The following is a 26,973-nucleotide window of genomic DNA, read 5'->3' as shown; positions in this document are numbered from 1 at the left end:
AAACGACCTTTGACCGATACTATAGTGGCCTTTAAAAACTTAAACCACATGGTAGTGCCAAAATAGGTTTATAAAATAGTGTAATGAATTAAGATCTAGAATTACGGTTAACATTTCGGGTTACGAAATAGAATTAGAGTTTACATCAAAAAGTGATATAAGCTGTAATTCCGTAATGCTAGTTAAACATATGGGTGAATGAATTTCACGTCGAAATCTAAGTGTCATGATTTTAATTTTAATTGGTTCGTCCATTCATTATAGTCAAAACCATATTATAATTGTAACAGACTTTATCTATTCATTATGTTTATATACACCAGAAGGGGTTTTGTGGGTATTATAGTAATCTTAATAGTTGAGATCATGAGTCAACTAATTCTAGACTACCATGGAAAACCTGGAAACACTGGATGACCGTTTCGTCCTATTGTAGGACTCAGCAATGCGAAATATTTTCTGCAGTTCTAGTGAGAAGCAATGACCAGTGGAGTTCAACCGGGTCTGTTGTGAGATAGTAACTCACTAAAGACAATGGTGTATATGTCACTCAATTTTGTGGATTAGTTGAGTTTAGACATTAACACCGTTGGATGCTGGCACAGTGGTCTAGTAGGTTAGGCGTTCACGAGACCGAATCGTGGATGCGCACTACTGAAGAGTCCCACAATATGAAGGGATAGCCATCTGGTGCTTCCAGGTTTTCTATGGTGGTCTAGCTTCAAATGACTCATGAATTCAACTATTAATAAATATATGTAAACTTAACTTTCCAAGAAAATCCAAATCCCTATTTAGCATTTGATTTGATATATTAATTATCAAAATTTATCATTCAAAAAGTAGGTTACAGGGAAGCTGAGAAATATATAACTTTGATTTTTAGTTGATTGTACATTAAACTTTATTTCAATGAAGAAATATGTTATTCATTTGTTAAATGAATGGTATGGATTGATTAGGAAACTTCACAGGTTACATTAATACTTTCTCAATTATAAAAAAATAAACATGGTTAGAGTTGATAATTAGTTACTAACTGTATAAATTACATTAAGATGAATAAAAACTGGAAATAAATATGTGGATAGCTTCATTAGAAAATAATATTTTTTAAAACATTGATCAATTTCATGGTAAATTAAAACATTAAAATTAGACAAAGTTGTATTGTAGTGAACAAGAACACCAATGGGGACAATCGTATTATGTTTTGCGCAAAATTACAGAGTTATTTGGTAAAATAGAAAAACTATACTATGATACTAAATTTGCAAAATATTCAATAATTGTCTCAAACTTCATTGTTCTTGCACTTCCACACTAATTGCTTTCTATTCACGCTTTTTCTTCTTGATCTTTCCCATCTTCTGCTGCCAGACATTACATTCTTGACTCGCGTCATATACTACTTATATCAATACAAGTAGCATGCACCACGGTATTTGTATGATGTAACTAAAATTAATAATATTTAATTTTTGTGCAGAAACTTTGTGGATATGCGTCTGCTGCTTTTTTCTTTTTCTTTTTTTTAGATATATGCACTTCCTATAAAACACTGAGTGCTTATTTTTGTAAACAAATTAATTTTATTGAATCAATCAAAATACAGATCCTCTATAATGATTTGATGTTTTCAATTTTCTTTGATTTTCCCACAGATTAATTTTCTCATTATGATTGATCAATGTGAATTGTCAATTGTTAACAGATTTTCAACAAATTACATTACAACTAACAATGAATAGTGAATAAACACTAAACTCTGTCATAGATATGTATTGATTAACATTATCACTTTTTACAATAGTACAGTGAGAGAAAACGAACGATGAAAATTAAAACAAATAATAATCATTTACTAAACAGTATTAGAAAATTAGATTTTTGAAGTTAACAACTGTTCTAAAGAAAAGAAAATACGAACAAACAGAGGCAGATAAGAAATATGTATATCAGTGTTGATTCTGAAAGATTCTAGCTATGGTCGTTTTTTTATATATTTCAGCACAAAGATATTGGTACGACGAGGCACCAAATGCATATGCGACACACAAATCTCGTTTCATATGTGTGAGGGTTGTGATACTACCAGGGTGCCCGAACCGAAGCAAGTGGTTTTCATAGGGAGTCATACACGGAGCCTTCGACTTGAAGGTCTGATCCACAAGGCAGTGGAGCATCGTGAGGAGATGCAGTCCCATGGTTGCCGGTGACCAACAATTGGTTCATACGCCATTTGTTCCTTCAGAATCCAGGAGCCCATGTGCACCATTGGTATGGAATCAGCGTTTTCCAACTCCCCTAGGTGGACTCTCCATGTCCACCAACCCGGTTAATGCGTCGGAGTTTCGTTTTTCGTCCTCGCAATTTCGTAACAACACCCACGCCACGAGAATGTAGTGAGTAGGACTACCCTGGTAGAGGCTATATACGCGTGGCCATGTGAGCATTTGGAGAGGGAGAGCGTACTCTCCCACTCTCGGCCGTACCAGGGCATTTGGGGGTCGTTTTACATTGCTTGAAATAATTTCATGGACTGCAAATAAGTGACTGGAACCCTTGAAATGGATGAATTAAACAGTGATTTCATGAACAGACGCTTGAGTTTTGTCGCAAGTCCTTTGCTCTTTTGAAAGTAACCACTATATATATATATATATATATATATATATATATATATATATATATATATATATATATATATATATATATATATATATCATAACTGACCAAAATATCAACTATTTCATTCCCTTTTGTTAAGCTAGACGTCAATATATCCTGGTTCAGAAAAGCTAGTTGGTTGTGCAACATGAGCAGTGGAATGATCCTTTAACAGTCTGAAAAATCACATTATTCTTGCTCTGTAGAACAACTGTCTGTTTTTTTCTAAAATCCCGAATATTATTTCGGCTTATTTGCTGAGGTGGTCTTGAAGCACTAAAAATCCAGTCTAAGATGACTTACCTCAAGCCTTTTACAAAGATGGTGGTTGCTTCTTGGTGAACGAATTGACTGAGTTGTTTACAAAGGCTTGGCAATCGGAGTGTCCTAACATCATGGAATGAGTCGATAGTTATCCCTGTCCTAAAAAAGGGTTCACCTCATTTCCGCAACAACTATCAGGGGATAAGTCTAATTCCGATTGCGTCCAAAATTTTGGCTTCCACCATAATTCATATGAAAGCAGAGTGAGAGCATAAAACCAACTCTCTCTATTGCTCCATTCAAGCACTGGGGTTAGACATGGTTGCCCAATCTAACCATTCCTCTTTAAATTTTCCATCGACGAGGTCCTGGAAAAAGATCTGATGGATGTGGGTGACGGTGGTGTGGATCTGTTGCCTGAAGAAAGACTTTTTTGACCTCGCGTGTGCAGATGATATTGTCTTGCTGTGTGATGATATTCAGGTCATGAAATCTACACTTAATCAGTGTCCGTATGGTATGTGCTTTGTACGAGTCATAGTACATAACAAGTATTTGTGCGGCATGCGCTTGGCATCTTCTAAGTGCAAAGTACTTTTACAAGACTGACAGGATGTTGATCCTGCGCTCACATAGTGTAGTAAGAGGATAGTAGTCGAGAATTTCGTGTATCTGCGTAAGTGACGAGATCAATCCCAGTATAGTGAAAGTCAGAGTGGCTTATGCCAATCTGGGCCATCTTTGGCGCCTTCGTGATGTTGGCCTGGCTACAAAAGGTCGGATTTACAACTCATCGGTCAGAGCAGTTTTGTTATAGCCTTCTAAAAGCATGGTGATCAAAATGATGTATGTTGCTGAATGCATCGTTTTTCTGTGGTATTATTTACCGCAAACATGTATAGTATATTTTTATTCTTATGATAATTTCAGAGATTTTCTTCAGTACCTTTATTTCTTTTCTTGTGGTTTAATCGATTCTTCCCCAATTTACTTCATCATTGCTTTTAATAAAACTAATAGTGGGCTTTAGAACTCCTAACGATAATTAAACGGATACTTTATTGATACAATTTCAGGCTGGTTTAGTAGTTATCTCAAGTGTACTTTATATGGTTATAGGGAAATGGGCTTCTGAGAATTATTTGCTTGGTGTTTCATAACTAAATATAATCAGTATCTCATTAATATTAATAATAATGATAATAATAAATAATATCAAGTTATACAAAGCTCAGTAAACTTCAGAGTATAAATAAACAATAGTAATTCTAAAGAATCAGTTTCAAGTACAATTAAATATATATAAGAAAATTTTATAAATTAGATTAAATGCTTAGAAAATAGCCCAACTGTGATAGAAAAAATTCGTACTAGTTATTATATTTCCCTTGTTGTTATGGAAAACAATAATTAATAAGGCTCTATCAGTATATATCCAATCTTTTCCAATTAAACTATAATAGTCAGTTTAATAGTGATTTACTTCGAGATGTTTTCGAAGCTGTAGTGACTAGCGGATCTCGGAAAAGTTGAGATTGAAACAGTTGTTACTAATGAACGATCGTCAAGCTACTCCGCAAGTTGGAATCGTGCCATTGGACATCGGATCCAGTGGTTAAGCGCTAGCCGCCAGAGCTAATGGTTTTAGGTTTGATCCTTGGTGTAGCTGTGCACTGCTGAGTGGTCCCATACCAAAATGAACCGGCGTTTAGTGCTTCATTGTTTTGAATGGTATGAGATCAATCTGCCATAAATATCACTAATAAATAAAACCACAACACTCATTTTTTGTAATTAACAAACTATCAGTTACAACAACAATCCTATTGTAGTTAACTTTCAGGTAAATGTACGTTGGTGAACCCGTCTCATCACTCCTTAAGTTATTACACAATTAAAACTAACCTAGTGGAGTAAATGGAACCTGAAAAAGGTTGAACGAAGAAAATTCATTATCAGACAATATTCTTGCTCAGTACGAGAAAGTTTTCTAAGCACAAATACAGTAACGCTTTTATCTTGCATGTACATCATTATTCAAAATATCCTATGTGAATTTAATCTCAAGAATCCCGAAACTTCTTATTTAACACTTTTGTACATCGTCAACTACCAATAGTTAATCTATGTGATCATCTACTTGACAATAGAATAGTGTACTATCAATAACGTTGAGTTACGTAAGACACAAGTGGACAATCAAAAATGATGAAATATCTTTTTATACAAAGATTTTATTCACAATGTTAGTAGTATTACAAAATGAGAGAACAGTTTATTTGAGAAAATCTGATATATAGGATAAATTTGTTCAACACGTCACTTGACCTTCAAACAACGAATTTAACGTAGTACATTGGACAGGTTTTAAATTTTTCTCAGCTTGCTGTTGAACAGTTCTGAAAAACAGAAATTAATGGGGTCAAAGCAAAAATTGTCATAAATTTATAACAGAAACAAAATTAAGAAAACATCCGATGAAGCTTTCGAGAATAATTTGAATCAGTTAAATAAAAATGGTGGGTACAGCGAATATGAATGCAATGCGAATTTAATCATAAACTCACAATAAAACAAAAAACTTCAAATTTTGTTTAATAGCTGAAAAAATAACTATTGTATGCCAAACTAGGATACTTCAACAATGCTTGTGAAATTTTTGAATAGATGAGTTACGATACAGGAGGGAGCTATTTTCTAAATTCAAATTGACTACAATCAATGGTTGAACATCGAAAACCAACTGACAGAATATAAAATTGTTGGTTTATAGGTTAATGGTTTAATTAAACCCCATGACATAGTGTATGTATTAGAAGGGTTAATGAAAAGATAACCAGACTAGATTATAGGGTAAATAAATACATTACATTCAATTACATTCAAGATGTAATTATATTTTACCTGGCTTCTTTAATTTTGCCATTCATTAGTAATAATTTGATACATTCTTCATATAGAAGTTTACGTTTAGGATGAACAGTTAATTGTTCTTGTAGTAAGCGTATTCCACGATCAACGTCGCCATATTCAAACTCAATTCTCGCAACACTGCACAGAAAAAAACAAATATGGAGGATAATATAAATGTATAACAAAGCACAAAAATAATATTAAGCAGAACCAATGGAGAATAAAGTAAACAAATTTATTTTTACAAAATCCAACCTTTTTTGATTAAACTTATAATTTCATTTAGTTATCATCAACATGAAGCCTAGAAAACATGTGCGACGACTCAATTTACCATACTACATGGATACGACGAGATGAATTCAAAGTATAAATGTAAATTGAAAAAAGGGATAACAAATAATGAAGTAGCAGCGATAGAAAGAACAACTAAACATTGAAAATACTGTTCAAAGATAGAGTGGAAAGGAATGTAAGTTATGTTGAAACTTAAAACTGTGAGCGAGATAAAAATTGAACGTATCTGCGCAGGTGAGAACGATTCTGAACTACGTTATGTTATTTGGAGTTGACGTACGAATAACAACCAGGTAGTTCACATCCACCTCACACTTGTAAGTTAGTGAGAATATGCTAAAAGGATGGAGAAAACTACAAACATACTATGAAGTACTGTAAAAATATGGTTGGATGGCGACCTTGCTGGTCTGTATATGACGTAAATCACACTGAACTGATTTAAAAATCTAAAAACCATTTCGATTGATTGGGAGCATATTCAAATAAGAAAATCAAAGATTCTTCGAATCACTTGTACAGACCAATATTTACATGTTATAGACATATTTTTACAAATAACAACAAGTGCCAATAGTCGAACGAATGATGAGTTTTGACTCCGATTTGTTCCATTCCTTTTTGAAGTATGTTAACAAAATTAGAACATTATCTGGAGTACAAAACTTCATCTATATTGCAGGTCATACTATATAAACAACTAGTAAAATAGTGGTTGGAGGTAGTCGACAAACCATATACCTAGGTTTCGTGTTATTTATCACGCGTCAGCAAGGTTTGCTTGTTCTCTTAAAGGGATTGATAACACCTGAGGGATTCGATACCGTGTCACACAGATGTTGAGCCACTTTGACTAGTTGCGATATTGCAGTTTGATTGATAGAATTCAATCAACACTAAAGGACTTGGCATACACGACATTAGTCACCGCCTAGTGATCAGTCAATTGTAAATATAAACAATTAGCGCATTATACAACAGACTTCAATGAGACCTCTATCTGCTTTTCCTTCAATAGAGAACTTATCGAATGAATTGGAGAGAAAGTACTTCCAAGCCATTCCCAATACCTCAAGAGGGGCAAGGATGAAATTAACATATATCAAATTTGTTCTCATGTCGAGTTTTACACCTCGATTTTCCAAGGTGAGTAATACATATTATTTTAGTACCTTGAGTAAATAAGTAGTAACAAAAAATGCATAAACATAATGGAAAATAAATTAAAAAGAATAATAAAGTTGTAACATCTCACCCAATAGCAAGTTGTGGAAGAAGAGACGATTTTAACAGCGAGGCCGAATTTCGTTGAGCTTCTCGAGCAGCTTCAACATTACCAGCTCGAAATCGAACTCTTATAAGTGAAAGCCAATGGTCAACATCGTTTGGACAAGATTTGATTTGGCGGCGAGCTAATTCCTCAGCGCGCTATAAAATGAGTAGAAACACAACAATAAACTGCAAGTTGTGAGGATCCAGTTAGAGTTCAAATAAATATTAATTATGTTTGAAAAAAATTACTAGTAAGATACAATGGAAATATCGTAGGTTAAGAACTGTTAGTTGACTTTAAAGGTTGTTCATTACGAGTCAATAGTTATTAAAACACTGGAAATCGAAAAGTATGGGATTGTTTTTACTTGAAATTAAACCAAGTTATGTTCAAACATTAGTACACTGATTGATCGATAGATAACAGAAAGAATATAAAACAGCTGCATGTAGCTTCAAGTAACTACAGTCTCGTACAGAACACATGGAATAAATTAACACAGGAAAAGACAGCACAAAAATTAATAATACCGACAACAGTATACGAAATAAAGAGCATTAGAAAAGTGAAGCGATAAGATTGTAGGATAATAAATTGATCACGATGTAGTAGTATCCATTTTTCATGAACTTTGGTTTAGAAGCTAACAACATACTCTAGTATAGCATACTAAGATGAATGACAACTGGGGATGTGTTACGCGTTTCTCAGCTTTTTGAAAAATAAAAGCTAATAGAAAGCGGTTTGATTACTTGATCGGACCATTTATGCCAAACAACTATATCAACTTCATTTGTGGTACTACAACACGTGAATGATACTAAAAAGAAATAAGATAAAATATCTGTAGCCTAAATAAATAAAGCTGTCAATAGCTCAGATTATTTGATTCCGTTGCATCAAAGTACACACAGTGATACAGATTTGTTCTTAAACAACATCATACACTGACGTGTTGCCAAACAAGTATTAGGTTTTAGAAATTGACTTTGTTCCATTTACTAACTATTGGGACCTTAGTCACTATATCTTGGATTTTACGATCATGATGCACAACTCAGATAAACCTAGAAACCTTAAACAACAAATGAGGACGTTGTTCACAAGTGATTCATGAAAACAGCTAAGTAAATATTATCTGTTATTTGGTGAAAGGTTTTCAAATTTATGAACTGCTTCAACAACTGTTAATCTTACATTCAGTATCCAGAACATATCTTAGCTAAACAGCCAATGAAAAACAGGAAGCATTATACAGCCATTTTATTTAAGGACAGGATACAGTAGAGCGTGTTCACGACTCCATCACTGAGTACCGAGCCCAGGACAGTCGATTTCACACGCGAACTCTTAACCTCCAGACCACTACGCCGGCATCCAGAAGTCTGTATGTTTAGCTTTAATTAATTTAGAATATCATCTTCCAATCTACTCGGTAGGTAACTGCTTCGCATTCAACAGTGATGAACTCTACTTGTCATAGCTTCTCCATAGAACATTGGAATCACCTCTCGATACATATATAAACAAGAATTAATCGTCGAGTTAACTGTTGATGTATTTGCAGTAACAACGAATATCGATGCAGATAAATATTTATTGGTTTGAAGTTATTCATATTAATAATTATAATCACAATAAGAATAAGAATATAATAATAATAATAGTCGAGGTTGTTGTTGACGGAGGTTCAGAACAAAAAATAACTAGTAATTAAGAAGATAATGATAATAATAATCATGTAATTAAAATATCTCGAATATGCTTTGATAAATTTATATTAAATTAGAAGGAAAAATATTAATGATAGTATTCGCACTTTATTACTATTATTGCTACATAGAACACATATTTCAATACACAAATTGCACTGACAAATCACTCCCACTACGATCAGATACACAAATAAAATTCGTGTGTTAGACAAGATAAAGAATGAATAAAAAGAAGTAACCTTATACAACTGTCTAAATTCGATATAAGTAGAGATAATAGATGCCAGTGTTATTAATAAACGATATATTGAAAAGTGGTAAATATGTAGAGAATTCTGACCATTTTTAGAAAGGAGTGATAAATTAGGAATGATACTCCTGCAAAATATTTATAATTGTTTGTACTACATAAGTTGTATAGTATTTGAATTTCCACAAATTTAAGTTGCCGAAGAAAAAACCTAGTTTAGATCAAAGTGTTAGCAACTAATAGTCTAGCTTATTAATTTATACCAAAAGTTGAGCTCGAGAACAGGGGGTACATGGATTTACGGTATAGTCCTACAGACTTTACTAAGTCAATTCAACCAACTCGACAAATCATTGTGAAACAGTGTTAATATTGGTTAGCAGATAAGTGAAAAAAACACTGAAAATCACAATTATAATTTGTCTGTGTTATTATTAACCATCAAAGAACACCTGGATACAAATAAACATGATCAATTGAGGTGAAACAAATATTAACGAAGTTTATCTACATATTTCTTTTTTCTAAACAATGTCTATTGTGAAACCACAATGTCTTTATGTTTTAAAACAAAGACTGTGTAGTTGTTTTTCTCTTTTTTTTAAAAAATAAAACATGAAAGTATTAAACCAATGGAAAAAGAAAACATGATATTGTACGACTGTCAATCATTCAATATGTCAATGGTCTTTGTATGCATCTATGTGTATATATTTTAAAAGAAATTACTCTTATGAATACAGAGGTAAATACTAGTTTAAAGTAGAAACAATAATTGTATGATTGTTACATGTATCAAGAATATGTCGATAATAATGTACTGACAAGTTATTTTTTTGGTAATTCTTTGAATGCAAAAAAGGAAAAAAGCAGTGTAACATAAATAATCTCACTGATAGAACAAATATGGGTTAATATGTACTTGGTTTTAATAACTAAGTTTTTTTTTTTAAATATGAATGCAATAAGCGTTCATCATTTCGAGTGAAACAAAATGTATGAGTGTTACGATAAACACATAGAGACGAGAATTTTTTTTCCTTAGAAGTACAATTTATTTTATCCTATTTATTCTACTCGAATATGATGTGTAACACAAAAAAATTTAAACTATAAATGAAAGTGATGCCATTTTCTTACAATTCAATAGAATGAAATAGTCTTTATAAAAAATTACTTATTTCGAAATAGTAAAGACTACTTAAAGATTTTCGGCATCGAATAAAAGTTAAGGTGAAAAAAGATAACTGATGTAAATTTTAGTGTTGGTTAAAATGATTAATGATATGTGGTCGTATGTCTTCAAAATTTTAGGGACCTTTAGAATGGTATACAGTGTTGAACAAATAGTTCAAAGGTGTAATTCCTCTCACTGTATCTATGGGAGCCACAATATCGAGGAAAATTTTATTCTTAATTTGCAGGCATCTGGTAAATTACAATGAATAGTTAACCATTTTACAAATATGTTAACTATGTGAATTTTAATTGTAAATCGTTAAGAAAAACTCAGTATTTTAGTGAAACCGCCTAAACATCTTTTTTCATATAATTGAAGTCGCAGACAGAAAATTGCTTATTCACATTTTTTAGCTTGTGTATTCAGAATAAAAGAGATTCCGACATCGATTCAACAGTTTGCATAACAATGTCATATATACATGCCTAATTGTAAACAGCTAGTTTGTTGCTTTTTAAATAAATATTTGCTGGTGCTCTAGGATCCATGGCGAATTGGAAAGACATATCTCAATTCCTGGAAGCTAAATATATGGATATTAACGAGGTTGAGTACGAACATGACATTCCCATACACTAGTTGTGTGTCATAAAGGATGCTTTGAAGTAGCTCCAAAATATTAAAACCATTATTAGATAGTGTTTGACTTTTCCTCTTGTTTATATTACAGTATAATAGTAACTATGTCGAGGAAGTCTGCAAAAGATGGACGATGATTGACAAGACCTCACTCCGTAACATGAACAAGTAGGCAAATCAAAACCTTTCTATCAATGATAGAATCATTGATTTATTTTATTTATTCATTTTAACACATAGATATTGGTACGACGAGGCACCAAATGCATATGCGACACACAAATCTCGTTTCATATGTGTGAGGGTTGTGATACTACCAGGGTGCCCGAACCGAAGCAAGTGGTTTTCATAGGGAGTCATACACGGAGCCTTCGACTTGAAGGTCTGATCCACAAGGCAGTGGAGCATCGTGAGGAGATGCAGTCCCATGGTTGCCGGTGACCAACAATTGGTTCATACGCCATTTGTTCCTTCAGAATCCAGGAGCCCATGTGCACCATTGGTATGGAATCAGCGTTTTCCAACTCCCCTAGGTGGACTCTCCATGTCCACCAACCCGGTTAATGCGTCGGACATTCGTTTTCCGTCCTCTCAATTTCGTAAACAACACCCCCATCGCGAGAATGAAGTGAGTAGGACTTCCCTGGTAGAGGCTATATACGCGTGGCCATGTGAGCATTTGGAGAGGGAGAGCGGACTCTCCCTACTCTCAGTCGTACCACGGCATTTGGGGAATCATTCGCATTGAAAAAATACGGGCTATTACAATTTGGTAGGTAAAAAGAATAAAAAGTTTGGCGTCTGGAGCTAAACGTACTGGGTTTCAGTCCAGGTGTGAACATCAACAGTGTTTTGTGGAAAACAGAGTGAAATATGGTGAAACGCACATGTAATCAGCATGTTATCGCACCAACAATACAGAGAGATTTTTCTAGTAAAATCCCATGATACCTTTTTAGGAATTTTTAGCAAAATCAGTGGTATCTATGAGATCCTTGATTAAAATAAATACGAAATTTCAAATGTATTATGAAGATAGCACTAGTATAAAATTGAAAACTTACGGTATGATGACCAATATCTGAAAGAGTATCGATAGCTTTTCTAATAAACGGAGCTTGATTTAAATTTAACAATTGGGTTAGTAATTGAGAAACACGTTTTGATTGGTGATTGATTTCTATTACTATATCTGACATAGATGTTGACGATGACATATGATATTGTTGTTGTTTCTGAAGACAGGTGAGACGTTCCAATTCTTTCGCTTCCATAATTAAATACGATGTGAGTAAACGAGATTGTTTGGTTAGTTGATTATTACTGGTAGAATTTGATATAGCACGTAGCCCACGTTCAACTATTGCTCTAGCATCAATAACTCCTTTATTAAGATTACTATTAATAGACTGATGATCTACTTTGCTTGACAATATGTGTGTCATATAAGCAATCCAACAAAATTCATTTGATGGCATATTACGAACGGCTAATTCAAATTCTTCTGTAGTTTGTGGATGTAATTGTCCCTTAGGAAGACATTGTTGTTCAGTGGTCAATTCTGCTAGCATAGCTTTACGCATCTCCATATCTCGCAAACGCCATTCCTTGGCAGCTTGACTTTCTGCAAGGAGTAAAATAGGCAGGAGATATTATAAACAACGACGATATTTGTTATTTGACTACTTAGTAACCGAAGACAAGAGTATTGAAACACTAATGACAAGGAGTATTGGGGATGCTGAACAAAAGTTAAAGGATATCGCCGTAATGAATGAAAGATATTACAAGACTCTTAAAAGTCTTCAAGCTTCGTAATGTTCATAGTTCTATTTAACTACAGCGGGATCACTGTCTACCATCGGCATAAAACTCAAAAAAAACAAAAACCAGAAAATTTTTATCTACTGAGCTTATCAGTATTTAGTATAGTTACCTTGATGCACTCGCTATATTCTTCTATGTATACTATATTAAATGAATCACATTACCAGTTGTGAATTTATTGCTCAAAATAGTTGAAAAAACTGGTCTCAGTGGAGAATCCTGGTACAAGAAATCAAACTGATACATACATTAACCAACATGGCTGAATATTATCCATAAAACCAGATTCAATCGCTTTTTTACAAAAACATGGATTCAGATCTTAGTTCTCTTAAAATGATATAATCTCCCTTCAACATTCTAATAATACGTTTGAATCCTAAAGTATAAACATGTTAAAGTAACCCTGAAACAATGGACTTCAAATTCTACAAAATCAGAACAAAAACGTTTATTTACCATTTTTATCATTTCTCTCAATATTCAAATGATCATCATTGTTTGAATCTGTTGATTCCAGTGTTTCATGTGTTTGCATTTCATCATCAAATCCATTTTCATTCTTTGGATACATAAATTTTTCATAACGTTTAAGTAAATCTTTAGAGAAAATGTTGTCACTATTCAAAGATACAAATGATGACTGTACATTATTTACAGATTTATCTGATGATTTTTTACTTTTGACCTTAATTTTTACATCATTCATATATTTATTGTTAAGTAGATTAGTTTCATCTTCTAGACGAGGTTGTTTTTTCTTAGAATTCTTTGATATGAAAGTTGACTTAGTGTTTAATATCTCTTCATCATTTAATGACGACTGCATTGATTCATCTAAGTCAGTTAGCCTTCTTTTACGTGACTGACTGCCATCATGTTGTTGAGTATGTTCTTCTGTTGTTTTGGTCGTGGTTTTTTTCTTCTTGCTTTGTTTTAGTATACTCTCTTTACCAATCAGAAGTGAGTTTGAAGTAGGTTCACAGTTCATTAACTCTAAACTGTTAGATGTTTCGTTCAAATCATCATGAAAAATTAATTCTCGCTTTTGTGATTCACTAGTATTTTTTTGAGTGGATAATTCACTGAGTAATTTTTTAACAAGCTCATTCATACAATCCTCCGTAAGATGTTCACAATTATTAGAATTATCACAAACTAATTCACCGACAAGATTATCATTGATGAGCCTAAAAAAAGTGGAAGCAGGAAGTGAATAAGTAGTTGAATACAAAATTTTTAACATGGAAAGAACTATACTATACTTTGACAATCAACTGTATTTAGACACGAATGAACCAAGCTAACTAGAAATCACATTAACAATTCAATTTTGAACTGATATTGAGAATGTGAATTTTTTAATAGCTTGTGAATTATGTCTTTCCAATGAACAATAAATATAATATCTAACACGTTGTTAGATCACTACCATGCAGCAACAAAAGTTCTAAAATATAATAAACAATCATGTGAAAGGAATTAGACCAGACATAGTGAACGAGATCGAATGATATTATCCAGCTGTTTAAATGATAGTTAAACCACTGATTTATAACTGCTCGATCGCTGAACTGTTTAACAATGAGTCAAAATTTTGTGACAATTTTCATAATACAAATAATGAAATAAACCATCATATACACCCTTTTATTGACATAGTTCGAATACTTATATATTTGATATATTAGGTTGCAACGATTAATGAAAATGGCTAGCATCCAATGGTGAACTTATCAATCAATCGATAACGCTAGTCTATTAGTACAAAATATTACATACCCATGGTTAATTTTAATATGCCCAAATTAAAAGAGAACTAGACAACAAAGATTTAGCATGATGATACTTAATGAAAGTGGAAATAGAACTACCTAAAGGCATACCAATTTATTTTATTTATTTATTTATTTCAACACATAAATATTGGTACAAGAGTGCACCAAATATATATGCGCCACACAAAAAATGAGAATTAAAAGAGAAGGAAAAAGAAAAGAGGTAAGGAGCGTTAAAAAAAGAAAGAACAATAACGAAGAGATTGGTGTAAGGTAGTGTAATAATAATAGTGGTAATAATGGGGGAACGGAAAGGTACAATCAGAAGAAATCTTTCAGGTAAGGGAGACACAACAACTTTTTATGAAGAAAGTAAGAGAAGGTTACAGTAAGATCGCCACTGGTTTCTATTCTGAGCCATATCTGATAACGTCTCTAACCACTGTGTTGCAACGTCTCTCGGACCCCAACCAGGGAGTCGTGAGGAACCAACAGAAGCCAGTCCTTTGCAGTTTTCTTTCATACCCCGACAGCATGTCATACACTAACCACCTCTCCGCTTCTTCCAACCAGTCCCAGAGTCGGCAAATAATGCACGACGTGGAATTCTCTGGGACGACATTCGTAGAACATGTCCAAGCCACCGAAGTCGGTGCTTCAAGATGGTGACACAGATTGCATTATCGTCTCTATGCCCGAACACACGATGCCGAACCTCTGCATTACTGACATGGTGTTGCAAATGGATGTCAGCGATCCTTCGGAGATAGCGATGATCGGACACAGAGAGTCGTCTAACGTCCTCAACTCGGAGAGGCCAGGTTCCATAAGCATAGAGCAAGACTGCTCTCACCGACGCGTTGTAGATCCGACCTTTTACAGCCAGACTAACATCAAGAAGGCGCCAAAGATGGCCCAGATTGGCCTAAGCCGCTCTGGCTTTCACTATACGTGCATTGATCTCATCACTCACGCAACCACCGGCACTTATGCAGCTACCTAGATACCAATAAAGATAGACAACTACCCGGTGGTAAAGATCAAGAAATTTGTTGGGGATGCTAGAAATACTACACAACTTCTTATTCGTTTATCGAACAACATCAAGTGACATGCTACCAGAGAAGTCCTCAGAAGAGATTCTCATGGGAAGATTGAGAACGATCCATACCCTAATGTTTACGAGAACCACACCACCATCACAGAGTAAGCTCAAGAAAATGACAACGCACGAGGTTGGATATCCTGTATTTTCTCGAGAGTACAGACCAAACTATGTTTCTTGGAATAAAGCATATGTGGTCAGAAGGCTAGGTCAAGTCATTTGCGAATTAAAAGTGGGAAGAGTCAGGTAAATTCGACACCGAAACCAGCTGTGTAAACGACTAGTACACAGCTCGTCCATCGAAAGAAGGAAATCTCTCACTCGATATTCTGTTGGATAATTTCAATCTACCCGCAGTCCCTACGCAAGAAGAAGTACAACAAATTAACCTGCGTTCCAGAAGATGGTCACTTCGACAACGACGACAAACGTTCAAGACGCAGGTGGACCTGAAGAACGTACGCTATTAAAAGCGAAGGTTTTGTGGATGTTAGATCTCCAGAAATCACTTGATAAATGTCTTGTTTTTATAATTTCATGATAGAAATTTGAACTTCTCATTTTCTAGTTAAAAGTGCCCATTTTTACCTTCAGATTGTATTTCCCAACTGAAAGGACTGGCCAAATTTCCATGTTTGAAGAGATTACGAGATCGCCGAAAAATCGGCGAACGGAATGAAGGATCAGTGACACAAAGATAAGACAGCTAAACTATTCCTATGTATCCCATCCCTGTCGTCAATTGTTATGACAACGTCGCCAACTGTTATGTCTGGTCGTCGTTTTTGGGATTAATAAATCTTTATTTGTAACTCCGCCTGGAGTCCCTCCGGGGGCTACTGCCGGTCCCAAGCCCGGATAAAGGAGGAGGGTTGGGCATGGGGTTAGCGTCCCCATCCCGTAGAAAACTTACTCGCTAAAAAAACGCTAACCAGAAAAAATTATTCAAACCTTTTAAACTCTGCCCTGGGAGTCAGAAGATCTTCATTTAGAAGAATTATGACGCCTCATGATGAAAGCCGAATTCCTTCGGAAGTTACGAGGCCGATGCCCCTTCTGACAAACAGAGCGACCATTTATTTAGGTACATGGAATGTTCGTACAATGTGGGACACCGGAAGAGCCTTCCAAATTGCTGCAGAAATGAGAAGATACAACCTAGAGGTACTTGGGATCAGTGAAACACATTGGACACAAGTTGGACAACAACGACTAACTTCAGGAGAGCTCCTGTTATACTCCGGCCATGAAGAAGAAAATGCACCACATACACAAGGAGTTGCATTGATGCTGTCCAAACAAGCGCAAAATGCACTTATAGGATGGGAATCTCATGGACCAAGGATCATCAAAGCGTCGTTTAAAACAAAGAAAGAGGGCATTTCAATGAACATCATCCAATGCTATGCGCCTATCAACGACTACAATGAAGATGCTAAAGATCAATTCTACAATAGGCTGCAGTCAATCGTCGAGAAGTGCCCAACAAAGGACCTGACCATTCTGATGGGAGATTTCAACGCCAAGGTTGGAACGGACAACACTGGATATGAAGACATAATGGGACGACACGGACTGGGAGAAAGAAACGAAAATGGTGAGAGATTTGCAAATCTATGTGCCTTCAATAAGCTGGTCATAGGCGGCACCATATTCCCACATAAACGCATACACAAAACCACATGGACTTCACCGGATCATACTACACAAAACCAAATCGACCATATTTGCATCAACAAAACGTTCAGGAAGACTATAGAGGACGTGAGAACCAAGAGAGGAGCTGATATAGCCTCAGATCATCACTTACTGGTCGCCAAGATGAAATTGAAACTCAAGAAGCACTGGACAACGGGGCAGACAGTATCACAAAAGTTCAATACGGCCTTTCTCCAGGATACTAGCAAACTCAACAAATTCAAGATAGTCCTCAGCAACAAGTTCCAGGCCTTTCATGATCTACTCAATGGAGAAGGAACTACTGTGGAGAGCAACTGGAAGGGGATCAAAGAGGCAATCACTTCAACATGTCATGAGGTCCTGGGTCACAAGAAGCACCACCACAAGGAATGGATCACTGTTGATACACTGGATAAGATTCAAGAAAGAAGGAACAAGAAGGCAGCAATCAATACCAGCCGAACAAGAGCAGAAAAAGCCAAGGCACAAGCTGAATACACGGAAATAAACAAACAAGTGAAGAGGAGCATCAGAACCGACAAACGTAAATATGTGGAAGATTTAGCAACGACGGCGGAAAAGGCTGCAAGAGAAGGAAACATGAGACAATTGTATGACACGACAAAGAAACTCTCTGGAAATCGCCGCAAACCAGAACGACCAGTGAAAAGCAAGGAAGGCGAGGTAATCACCAACATTGAAGAGCAACAAAACAGGTGGGTAGAACACTTCAAAGAACTCTTGAATCGACCAGCCCCACTGAACCCACCCAACATCGAAGCAGCACCCATGGACCTCCCAATTAATGTTGGCCCACCAACAATTGAAGAAATCAGCATGGCCATCAGACAAATCAAGAGTGGCAAAGCAGCAGGACCGGACAACATCCCAGCAGAGGCACTAAAAGCAGACGTAGCGGCAACTGCAAGGATACTACACATTCTCTTCAATAAGATTTGGGATGAGGAACAAGTACCAAAAGACTGGAAAGAAGGACTTCTGATCAAAATACCGAAGAAAGGAGATCTCAGCAAGTGTGATAACTACAGGGGCATCACTCTTCTCTCAATACCGGGAAAAGTCTTCAACAGGGTATTGTTAAACAGGATGAAGGACTCCATAGACGCCCAACTTCGTGACCAACAGGCAGGATTCCGTAAGGATAGATCGTGTACAGACCAAATCGCAACTCTACGGATAATTGTGGAACAATCAATTGAATGGAATTCATCACTCTACATCAACTTCATTGACTACGAAAAGGCATTTGATAGCGTGGACAGAACAACACTATGGAAACTTCTTCGACACTACGGCGTGCCTCAGAAGATAGTCAATATCATACAGAACTCATATGATGGATTACACTGCAAAATCGTGCATGGAGGACAGTTGACAAAGTCGTTCAAAGTGAAGACCGGTGTTAGGCAAGGTTGCTTACTCTCACCCTTTCTCTTTCTCCTGGTGATCGACTGGATCATGAAGACGTCAACGTCTGAAGGAAAGCGCGGGATACAATGGACATCTAAGATGCAGTTGGATGATCTAGACTTCGCAGATGATCTGGCCCTTCTATCCCAAACGCAACAACAGATGCAGGAGAAGACAAACAGTGTGGCAGCAGCCTCAGCAGCAATAGGTCTCAATATACACAAAGGGAAAAGCAGGATTCTCCAATACAACACAGAATGCACCAATCCAATCACAGTTGACGGAGAAGATTTGGAAGATGTAAAAACCTTTACGTATTTGGGCAGCATCATTGATGAACAGGGTGGATCTGATGCAGATGTGAAAGCGCGGATCGGTAAAGTAAGAGCAGCATATTTACAACTGAGGAACATCTGGAACTCAAAGCAACTGTCAACCAACACCAAGGTCAGGATTTTCAATACAAATGTCAAGACAGTTCTACTGTATGGGGCAGAAACCTGGAGAACTACAAAAGCCATCATCCAGAAAATACAGGTGTTTATTAACAATTGTCTACGCAAAATACTTCAGATCCATTGGCCGGACACTATTAGTAACAACGTACTGTGGGAGAGAACAAACCAGATCCCAGTGGAAGAAGAAATCAGGAAGAAGCGCTGGAAGTGGATAGGACACACATTGAGAAAAGCACCCAACTGCGTCACAAGACAAGCCCTCACATGGAATCCTCAAGGCCAAAGGAAAAGAGGAAGACCAAAGAACACATCACGCCGAGAAATGGAGATAGACATGAGAAAAATGAACAAGAATTGGATGGAACTAGAAAAGAAGGCCCAGGACAGAGTGGGTTGGAGAATGCTGGTCAGCGGCCTATGCTCCATTGGGGGTAACAGGCGTAAGTAAGTAAGTAAGTAAGTAAGTAAGTAAGTAAGTAAGTAAGTAAGTAAGTAAGTAAGTAAGTAAGTAAGTAAGTAAGTAAGTAAAGTAAAGTAAGTAAGTAAGTAAGTAAGTAAGTAAGTAAGTGAGTAGTAAGTAAGTAAGTAAGTAAGTAAGTAAGTAAGTAAGTGAAGTAAGTAAGTAAGTAAGTAAGTAAGTAAGTAAGTAGTAGTAAGTAAGTAAGTGAAGTAAGTAAGTAAGTAAGTAAGTAAGTAAGTGAGTAAGTAAGTGAGTAAGTAAAGTAAGTAAGTAAGTAAGTAAGTAAGTAAGTAAGTAGTAGTATGAAGTAAGTAAGTAAGTGAGTAAGTAAGTGGTGTAAGTGAGTAAGTAAGTAAGTAAGTAAGTAAGTAAGTAAGGTAAGTGAGTAAGTAAGTAAGAGTAAGTAAGTAAGTAGTAGTAAGTAAGTGAGTAAGTAGTGAGTAAGTAAGTGAAGTGAGTGAAGTAAGTAAGTGAAGTGAAGTAGTGAGTAAGTAAGTAAGTAAGTAAGTAAGTAAGTGTAAGTAAGTGAAGTAGTAAGTAAGTAAGTAAGTAAGTAAGTAAGTAAGTAAGTGAAGTAAGTAAGTAAGTGAAGTAAGTAAGTAGTAAGTAAGTAAGTAAGTAAGTAAGTAAGTAAGTAAGTAAGTAAGTAGTAGTAAGTAAGTAAGTAGTAGTAAGTAAGTAGTAAGTAAGTAAGTAAGTAAGTAAGTAAGTAAGTAAGTAAGTAAGTAAGTAGTAAGTAAGTAAGTAAGTAAGTAAGTAAGTAAGTAAGTAAGTAAGTAAATCTTTGTTTGTACCAATCTTGTTGTTGATACTTCGCGTTGTGGTATAAGTAATGAGCGATTCCGACATGACGATCAGACATAACAGTTGGCGACAGAGTCATAACAACTGACGATCAGTCATAACAAAATTACAATGGACACGCAAAAAATAACTATACCTCTTAGGGCAAACAAGAAGATGATCACCAGCTTTAAACCGGATTCCACAAATACTCAGTTGATTTTTCAAATTAGGGGGAAATGGAACTATAATATCCGTAGTTCGAGATAAACTAGGATAAAAAAATTGAAAAAATAAATATAAGGTTCATAAATAAGTTTGTTGATGTGATTACTATGTAAAAACTTACTTATAAAACAACTAAAAATATGTGTAAGGGTACTATACTCCCTTAAAAATTACGAAAAACATTTCAGACTAAATAGTTTCCATCAAATAAATTTAAATAACCTTACTTATAAGTAATTTTACGTGATAGTCTAAGAAATTGCTAATCAACTATAATCAGATGAAAACTCAAAACTAAGAATTTAAACAAATTATGTTTAAATTGGAAATATTAATTGAATGCATTGACTATCTAAAAGCAGATTTCTGATTTTCTATGTCTACATGAGCCCCACAACAACAGGTGACATCATGGGCTACAATCAAGCATTAGGAGAAAAGTCTTAAATTTTAACCTACTTTCATCTTTTTCTGATGGTAACATCCAGTTGGTTAGTGAGTAAATGAAACATATACCAGAAACTTTGGTTAACAGGTAATCAAAATCTAATCAGTTTACGTAAATCATCGAACCCTGGTTTGATTACTGAATTTCCAAATGTTTATTTTACACTTCTCTTGCTAGTTACTTTATTTGACACATAAATAGTACAAAATTTGTTTACATAAATGAAATAAAGTAAAATTAATCGCCTTTAAAATACCTTATTTCCTATGTTTTACAGTGTGAGTTATTGAGAAACAGAAACATCTAAGAAATCGATGACACATTTGATTGAATCAAACTTCTTACCAAAGTATATATATATATATACTCATATCGCATAGAACAACAGTTAAAATAACTTACCACAATACAAGTCCATGTGGACGAACAGTCTTAACAAATCCATCAACTGGTACATCAAAATCAGGTAGTTTATTAACTGACTGCTGTTCAGCGTTTGATTCAACAGGATCTCGTCTATTGACGAACAAATTAAAGAAATTTTTAAAAGAACATAATTTAAAGCGTGCGACACAAGACACATACAACGTAATCATACTTGGCAAAATTAAATAATATATTCCAATAATTTAATTATTTGTTTAGTTTAATCGAATATCAATTGTTTAAAACTATATATTACTTAAATGTGGAAATGATAACTTTTTCATAAACTATTAATACATTACTGAGGATAGGTTGATGGTGAATGTCAAGTAAAATGAAACTACTGTGACTAACTTCCAACTGGATTTCAACAATAAATTAGTATTTTTATAGGTCCTGGGTAAGCCAAAGTATATATAAAGCATACACTACAGCTAGACGTTTAAATCAAACAAAAATGAATGGTTGGACTGATCAAAAATTACGATATTCAATCAAAAGAGTTACCACTGAAAAGGAGTATATAAAAAAAGAAGAGCACTGAAATGAGAAATAACATTTTAGATTATGTGAATTATGTTCGATTCACTCTCTGTCCATCTACTTTATGACGAATAAAAAAGTAGTTTTCTAAATGTCTAAAGAATAGTCTACTTTCAACAGATACTGTAATTCTTTAAATTTGATAACAAGTTATTATTTTTACTACCCTAGTCACGTTATCTCGTATCGGTTTCGAACTAGGGGATAATCTATTTAGAGGGATGTTTCAAACATGTTTGAGAAATGTTTGGTGGATTTCAAACTTTCAATAAATTTTAAATGCCAAAAACATGCCTCACAAATTTTTTAAAAAAGTACTCGGTACTCTTCATCATATGTGTTCCTGAAAACATTGTACTTTGTACTTTACAGTTAAACCTAATGTGGCTTATAATCAAGTACCGGACAAATGAGCTTTTTCTGTTAAGGAAGCGTTGCAAATATTTATACAAAACTACCTTATAATAAAAATACTAATATACTTACAAGAGTTTAACTTTATTAGAGACGAAATATATAACTTCATTGGTATCGTTGGTATCAAAGATATCATCAGAATTTGTATTGACATTTTGGCATTGATCCACAATTCGACAAGTAATGAAATAATGTGCTTTTATTTGGTTCGAGTTTTCGTGAATATTAAAAATTCTTGATGATGAAGACGATAACGCAGAATCATTAGACGTTTCAGTTAAATCCAATGGCTTAACATCTAAATCTGAATAATTCATATCAGTAACATGCAAACGTCCACTAGCACGACCAGGTAGAAATACAGTCCAATAGTCAGATTTTAAACGGGATACCTGTGCGCAGACTACCTGTCCAACGGATACTTTGGGTTTATCTATGAGATTATGAAAAAGCATATTATTACCATAAATAGGGATAATAATCGATCATTGTAATTAAAAAGCCACAGTAAACAACTCTAGTAACCCATAAATAACAGTGACCGTTTGGCCTATCAAGTTGTGAGATAGTGAACTATAAAAAATAATACAATTAGCTGTTGAAATAAAAGTAAGTGGAGTATGACTAAGTGTTTTTGATTTAATTAATAGTAGGGTAATTAATCACCTCGAAAATGTTATGGATTAATTTCATTTAGTAGACAAATAAATTTTTTCAAGGTGATGTTCAGTATAAAAATCTTTAACAAACTTATATTGGAAAATCAAAAGAAACAAAACACCGAACACAACAAAACGAAACCAATGTCAGAAGATGAATACTTCCACACAGTGACATGAGTCAATCAGATCTATATTATAATTCATTTTAAGGTACATAATAATTTATAGTGAAGTGAAGGTAAACTAACAGATAATTACTTGTATAAAAACTGTAATCAAACTCCCTCAAAAATGTACACTGATAACTGATGCAATGAGAAAGATTAAGTCTAGAAGTCAGGTTTTAATTGATTGAGTAATGAGTGCTGTACAAGCTTATTATCACCAATCGCTTATGATAACTGGTGTTTATTCTGCTGGCCAGACCATATTTTATGGATGAACTTTCAGAGCTACTAAAGTAGCCTTGAAAACGTCGACCACTTACTAGGATCGAAATAAAGCCATGAATTAATGTGAGGAATTAAAACTAAGAGTAGAAGTTAGAACTTAGATTTGGCGTTTTCATTACAAAATGACAGTGGTTGTAAGGCCAAAGTGTTATCTGACTGCATGAAGGGATGAATTACGCGCCGAAATTCAAGAGTCACTTTCTTTAATCTGATTACCTAGTTCATAAATTAGTCTTGTAGCCAGTACTTTGATCTCGTGAGTAGACATCCCCCCTAATCACATCATATCATTGTGTTCATTTAACAATTCGCATTCCACTTACTGATTTTAACAATCGAAATTTTCGTGTCATCTACCTTCATAATATTGACGCATTTTTATTTCGTTTGAGCAATTTTAACACCGAAAATCTCCACTTCCTTCTACAATGGTTTACGGAATAATGATAGATTTTGCTTCAACCACACTTGTTCAGTTACTATCCATGCTAAGAATGTATTATATGAAAATCATAAATTACAGTTGCATACTTAATTTCGGAAATCTCATATCCAGATAAGTTTACTGATAATAAACAGAATGTTGCTTAAGAGGAAAATCTTTTGTAGAACAATAAACTCAAAGATGTTCTACAAAAGAAGACACTTCTGTATTTTTTAAGTTCAAATCAACTCTACACTATAATATGTACAAACCGACGAACACTAATATTGAATATGGAAATTGTAATTTACAAGATAATGCATAACTTATTTAGATACAAACACAAATATGGTATGAAGGTCATTAATCTAGTTAATTGTTAAACCTTTAGAATAAAAAAACCTAAATGAAATGTCGACTATATTTTGTACTTTAGCCCAAAATAAAAACTATAAACAAATATAGATGAGTCATAAGGTTATATGCTAAAGTATGTGTCCTATGTTAATATTGCCTTTGTGTGATAAATAGAAAAAGATGAACAAAATCTACAGTAGGAAAAACCAGAACAATAGGAGAACACTAAGGTCAATCGAGGTAAGAAGAGCCATTTAGGAAGCACCAAACAAATTTTGGAAAAAAAAATACTTGCAAAACGGAAAACATAATCTCCACATTTCTGAAAAGTCGTGACCTTCAACGTTATATCCAGAATAAGATAAGGATTGTTTGAATTAGTGAAGAGATAATGCTTAGAATTGTAATATCTTTTGACTGAAAACATTAAAAACTATCAAAAGAAAATACTTGGTAAAATTTATTGACGTCTGAACACAGATATTAACAAAAAGTAAAGGTTCAGACATTTCGAATGAGTGAATATTTGACAAAGCTCCCACAATAACTACATATTCTTCGCCATATGCTAAGGCGATATGAAAGTCATAACATGGTAAGAACCCATCTCTGATGTTGTATTTTATCAAATTAAAAACTATACAAACAATCTGTGAGGCAATCAAAGAAAATGTTTGAATCTGCTAATGAAATCTTTTAAGTAGTGATCTTAGTTGTACCATACCTTATACTCTTTTCCCTGTTAGTTGATCTATTTGTAATACCGGTACACCTTGTTAGTTAGATCAACATGGACTAAAATTTAAGTAATCGTTCCCTTAGTCCGTTGGCATTAATTATAAACAAAATGAATAGTTGAGGATTTTATAGAATGTTAAACCAATAAATAAACGACAAATCATACATAATATATATTTGATTAATTAGGGTGAAAAAGAAGACATAATATACTTACCAAGGAAGGTGATTTCTGAGATTTTCGAACGAAATCCTGTATTTTTACGTTTAAGAATTAGTTTATCATCAACGTAAGAGAATAAAACAGTTGCAATCCTTTCAATTTTTGTACCAGCCCCAGGTGGATGACTTGAAAATGCCCTGATAGATTTAACAGTATTATCCCAATTGATCAAATGACAATATACATGTGGACCTTTAATTGAGCCAACAGCGAAAAATGCTGTTTGAGAAGAAATACTTACAAAGTAGAGATCAGAGATTTGTTGACCTGCTTGGAAATTAACGAGACTTGATTTATTTAATATGCCACTAATGTTTTCCTCATCAGTTATACTGGTTGAGTTATTTTGTATCTCTGAAGTCATCTTCATCTGATTATCTTCAATTGGATCATAAATTGTTAAAGTACACAATTGCAACTTCGTTGAACTGTTTTCTTGTTGGAATGATCTAATAATGAAAAGATTGACAACTATCATTGCAATTGATATATAGCTTGATTTCAATTCAGGCTAATAATAGGTACTAACTTCATTCAAACGACTGGGTACCAAATATTATATAAATAGTTTTGTAAGACGTACAAATATAAAAACAATGTAAACACCTGGCTAAATGGATTGAATGAACCTAACTGACATCGCATTAGTAGAAAAGTAAAAAGACAATGTAAAAATATCACAGGTTGAAATCATGAGTCACTTGAAGCTAGACCACCATTGAAAACCTGGAAGCACTGGACGGCCGTTTCGTCCTGGTATGGGACTCCTCAGCAGTGCGCATCCACGATCTCGCACCACGCAGGACCTACTGGCGCAACTTCGTGGATTGGTTGAAGTTAGACATTAACACCGTCGGGCGCCGGCTCAGTGGTCTAGTGGTTAAGTGCTCGCGCGCGGAGCCAGTAGGTCCTGGGTTCGAGCCCCGCGTGATGCGAGATCGCGGGTGCGCACTGCTGAGGAGTCCCATACCAGGACGAAACGGCCGTCCAGTGCTTCTAGGTTTTCAATGGTGGTCTAGCTTCAACTGACTCATGATTTCAACCTGTGAAATTTCTAAAACTCTCCACAAAACCCATTCTGGTAAAAATATCACTTGAAGTGGAATAATATAAATTCATTTTTTCATAGAATTTTTGTCATCTTGCTTACAATCTAGGTAACATTTCACTGTCAAAATATATATGCAGTTTCGTGCTCAAATCAGTTAAGCACAAAAAATAGACAGGATGACATTCATTTAATTCGGTTCAAACCAGTGTAATTAAATTAATGAAGAAATAAGAGTTTTTTTTGGAAAAGTCATATATATCATGTATTCTTATTAAAAATAA

General features: G+C 34.5%; 1 protein-coding gene across 2 annotated transcripts in view; it reads right to left on the bottom strand.

The window, feature by feature from the left end:
- Positions 1–4,367: 4,367 nt before the first annotated feature.
- MS3_00005285 (uncharacterized protein) overlaps positions 4,368–26,973 on the bottom strand; it is a gene marked incomplete at its 5' end in the record, with an annotated part of 40,649 nt that continues 18,043 nt past the window's right edge. Inside the window, 9 exons of one of the 2 annotated variants that reach the window (XM_051213314.1) lie at positions 4,368–5,333; positions 5,839–5,985; positions 7,400–7,572; positions 12,266–12,825; positions 13,488–14,218; positions 20,881–20,994; positions 21,802–21,915; positions 22,855–23,218; positions 25,636–26,090. In XM_051213314.1, coding sequence (XP_051069280.1) covers positions 5,246–5,333; positions 5,839–5,985; positions 7,400–7,572; positions 12,266–12,825; positions 13,488–14,218; positions 20,881–20,994; positions 21,802–21,915; positions 22,855–23,218; positions 25,636–26,090 — 2,746 coding nt within the window. In that variant the 3' untranslated portion in view covers positions 4,368–5,245. The remainder of the gene's footprint in view (positions 5,334–5,838; positions 5,986–7,399; positions 7,573–12,265; positions 12,826–13,487; positions 14,219–20,880; positions 20,995–21,801; positions 21,916–22,854; positions 23,219–25,635; positions 26,091–26,973) is intronic. The other variant, XM_035730656.2, reaches the window with a different exon arrangement.

Source organism: Schistosoma haematobium, chromosome 3 (genome assembly GCF_000699445.3).
Source record: "Schistosoma haematobium chromosome 3, whole genome shotgun sequence".
Lineage (NCBI taxonomy): Eukaryota > Metazoa > Platyhelminthes > Trematoda > Strigeidida > Schistosomatidae > Schistosoma > Schistosoma haematobium.
The sequence above is the reverse complement of the archived record's forward strand: the minus strand, read 5'-3'. Positions and strand labels throughout refer to the sequence as shown.